We start from the raw sequence: 3,783 nt of genomic DNA, 5'->3' as shown, positions 1-3,783 counted from the left end.
TTGAAAATAACTAGATAATGTAAATGATCCCAGCAGATCAACGTCATTGAATTTTGAGATTCAGCCAATCATGCAACACTGCTGATTGCTGTTGCTGAGAGAATGAGGAAGGTCACAGGCAATCTTTGTTACACAGAATGCAGTTATAATGGACTGCTGCAATGCTGTTTTTCCATCAATGGTAGGTCAAAAATACTGAGCGGCAGCTACTGCATTCTGGGATATGCATATATACATATAACGCTATTGTTATGAATGTTAAGAATCTTTTTCCCACAAGTTATGAAGCCTCCCATGAAATTGGATGTCTTGAAAGTGTTTTGTCTTAAAAATATTTATAAATTTGAAAAGAATTCTCGCTTTAAAGCTTATTTCTGGCATGAGAAATGCGTATTCAATTGAAAAATGTCTCAGAGCATAGAAAAGCTCATCTGCAAGGTAGGCAAGGTGTTTTTATTGTTACAACTAACTTTCATATCCTTTAAAAATGAATAATAACCATATGGAGTATAAAATATAAAATGTGTTGAATAATTTTATGAGTATTAAAATTTTATCTATAAAATTAGAAGCAAAATTTTCATAAATTATTCAATTTATGCTATTATAGAGCTTCTTGCTTACTGTTTAAGAATTATAATAATAATATGAAAAAAATTATTTATATTTAATTTACATTACTGGATGATCTCTCAAAACTAAATTAAAAGTTTTGAATTTAATGCAAGTACAAGAATAATAAAATTAAACAATTACTGATCACATTCGTAACTTTGATGGCAAAAGTATTTTCCTAACTTAAATCAATTTTTTTCAAAATTATTCCCGCATTAAAAAATGCACAAAATATCTGTTCTTTTTAATAAGAGAATTAAATATTTCTTTACCAATAGAGCACTTCCTTCCGGGATTTGTAGGATTGAGGTCAATGTAACCCGGCTTACAGCGACAAACGAAAGAGTCAATTGTGTCCAAGCATTCAGCATTCAATTTGTCACAATCGTTTAATGCATTGTCCTTGCATTCATCAACAACTGAAAAGATCGAAAAATAGCATTAACAAATTTTTGCATAAATTTTTAAAAATGTGATGAAAGCTTAATTACTGTATTAAAAATTTAACAGTTTGGATTATTGTTGAATGCAGTTTTTACTATTACTAAGAAATACCTATTCCAAAAATATTTTTTTAAAAATGAATTTGATTTGTTAATACCCCTGATGATTCAAAAAGATTTTGATCATCATTAAGTTTGAACAATGTAGTGACATATTCAAGCAAAAATAATTCAGCTATTATGACTAATCAGTGTAAAACTTATAAGATAATACATTTAATATTTTAATAATGAATTATTTCAAAATCCAACAGTGATCAAACATAGTAAAATAAGCTTTTCAGTAGTAAAAGAGACATGTAACGTTGAATTATATTTGAAATATTTTCGTGTTATTTAAGAAAAATTTCAATTTCAAATTTTGAATTGCAGTATTTTGCATTGAATAAAGGAATAATAATAAAGGAACATTTAATATTTGCTCACGATCCTAATTTTTAAAGATTACCATTTATTATTTTTCACCAAAATACATTTAAACAACAAATCCTAAAAGGAAATCAGTACTTTCAATTAAAAAATTCACGCGCTTACTTAAATGACATATTCGTCCAGGTCGTTTCGTAGGATCCTGTGAGCGGTCAATAAAACCATCTTTGCAACGACATTTGAAGCTTTCTAATGTATCCAAACATTCCGCATTCTCACTGCAATCATTATCTAATTTGTTTTCACATTCATTTTTTACTGAAAAGATGCTTGATTTAGTATAGCAATAATAAAAAGAATAGTACTTCAAAATATTTAATTACTAGGAATGCACTTTCTTCCAGGATATTGATTCACAGAAGGTGAGATGTCACTAAATCCTTCCCTACATTGACATGTATACCCACCAGGAAGATCTAGACAATCAGCATTTCGATCACAATCATTCGTGCGGGTATCTTTGCATTCATCCACCACTAATAATAATAAATGATGCAAATGTATTGTGATTTCATACTTTTAATAATAAGTAACTGTACATGGAATGCATTTTCTGCCTGGATATTTACGAGGTTTCGGTGAAACATCTAAATAACCTTCTTTGCACAAGCATTCGTATGAGATTGGATTATCCATGCAAGTTGCTGTCGGATCACAGTCATTTAACTTTGAGTCTGCGCATTCGTCCACCAACGCTGCAAATAAACAATGAAAGCGTATATAATGTATAAAAAGGAAGTGATCCTGAACGTACGAATGCAGAGTTTCGATTTCGGATGGCGCGCATAGCCAATTTTGCATGAACAACCGTATATGCCGTTCACTTTTGAGCACATTTCATTTTCACCATTGCAAGAATTATTCAAATACATTGCACAAAAGTTTGCCTCTGATGCATTTGTGAAAATACTGACAGTGACTTTCTGATCGTAGATCAGTTCAACTGTTGGACTTGATTTCCAGATTGCATCGTTTGTCATATAACACTGGTCTGTATATGGTAATCTTATATAGCCGGGACGACAAGCGCACTGGGGAATATTGTTAATAATCTATTCAAATAATTTTACTTGATTATTTTCTCAAATAATTTATAATTGAAAAACAAAGCTTACCAAACATATCTCATTTAATTCATCACGACAGTGTTTCATTTTGTCTTGATTGCAAGGAAAAGTACTCGCCACTAAAAGTGATGGTTCATGCTGTTTTCTCCTCTGAGAAATGGTCTCCCTAGCACAATGCATATCATCCAGGTAGCCGTTGGCTAAAGGTTCGTCAGAACCATCCAGACAATCAATTTTTGAATTGTTAAACTTTAACAAGTCTATGCATCGTGGCATACCACAACGGCATTGGAACTGAAGTTGAGTGCATTCTAAACAATATAAATATAATATTTACAAAACTTAAATTACTTAGGAAATTGAAAATATTTATTTTTCAATAAATTTAAACGGTTTTCTTTAAAAGTGATGTCAATTTTAAAATCAATTTATAAAAAGAGATTTTTTTATAGATTAACAGTTTAAAAATTATATACTGGATGTACTTTTTACAGTAAATAGTAGCTTTAGTGTGAAAAAAAAATCATACGATAAAATAAAAAGAATTAAAATGAAATTTCTATTTAATTAGTGATCTGATTGAATTTTTAAAGAAAGTTAAAATATATGCCCAACTTTCAGCTGGAATATTGGCATTGTAATTGCAAAACTTTGATAGCAATGAACATGTAGATAAAAAAACATATACTTTACTTTTTTTATTCAAATATAATGATGAAATTGTTGGTGTTTACATAGAAAATTAAAAATTCTGATTTTAAAATATTGAATATCACTCCTAAAAGTGATAATAAATATTTGAATTTGCATACGCAGCAGTTTACAAAATAAATATTGTATTGTTAATTATTCTTTTTCTTTTCTTAGATGTATTATGAAAATGGCCACCGTTGAAACTGATTTTTCAATTTGACAAAGTAAGTTTCAACAGAACCTAATAGAAATAGAATAGAAATGAAATAGTGGCGATGCAAAGGAAATATTTTTTCGTTGATTTTTGTCAAAACTGACTTCCGTCACTGTATTTCAAGTCGACGATGTTGAAAAGTTTCAGAAATAACGTAATCACTGCAACTATCCGCCAACGCCCCCTGTAAGATTGGGTCGTTCAACTCATCGGTTGTTCACCCTTTTTCAAGTCGACTAATTGATTATATCAATAGTTTCCT

At 29.8% G+C, this 3,783-nt stretch overlaps 1 protein-coding gene across 1 annotated transcript; it reads right to left on the bottom strand.

The window, feature by feature from the left end:
- Window positions 1-819: 819 nt before the first annotated feature.
- On the bottom strand, window positions 820-2,890 carry Tsp_13191 (putative calcium binding EGF domain protein). Its single transcript, XM_003370979.1, has 6 exons — window positions 2,663-2,890; window positions 2,302-2,578; window positions 2,144-2,242; window positions 1,955-2,023; window positions 1,653-1,805; window positions 820-1,034 (listed from the first exon to the last, which is right to left on the bottom strand). The coding sequence occupies exons 1-6, from the start codon at window positions 2,888-2,890 to the stop codon at window positions 820-822; spliced, it is 1,041 nt and encodes a 346-aa protein (XP_003371027.1).
- Between the last annotated feature and the right edge of the window lie 893 nt (window positions 2,891-3,783).

The sequence above is a fragment of the Trichinella spiralis genome (assembly GCF_000181795.1).
Source record: "Trichinella spiralis strain ISS 195 chromosome Unknown Scfld216, whole genome shotgun sequence".
In the NCBI taxonomy this organism is placed as follows: Eukaryota; Metazoa; Nematoda; class Enoplea; order Trichinellida; family Trichinellidae; genus Trichinella; species Trichinella spiralis.
The sequence above is the reverse complement of the archived record's forward strand: the minus strand, read 5'-3'. Positions and strand labels throughout refer to the sequence as shown.

What these genes read in the sequence shown, in the direction of transcription:
- Tsp_13191 (XM_003370979.1), bottom strand. Translation starts at nt 2,890, where the DNA reads ATGCCACGATGCATAGACTTGTTAAAGTTTAACAATTCAAAAATTGAT. An exon ending in AATTAAATGAGATATGTTTG is followed by an intron (nt 2,579 to 2,662) that starts GTAAGCTTTGTT and finishes AATATTCCCCAG; the next exon opens with TGCGCTTGTCGTCCCGGCTA. An exon ending in GAAATCGAAACTCTGCATTC is followed by an intron (nt 2,243 to 2,301) that starts GTACGTTCAGGA and finishes GTTTATTTGCAG; the next exon opens with CGTTGGTGGACGAATGCGCA.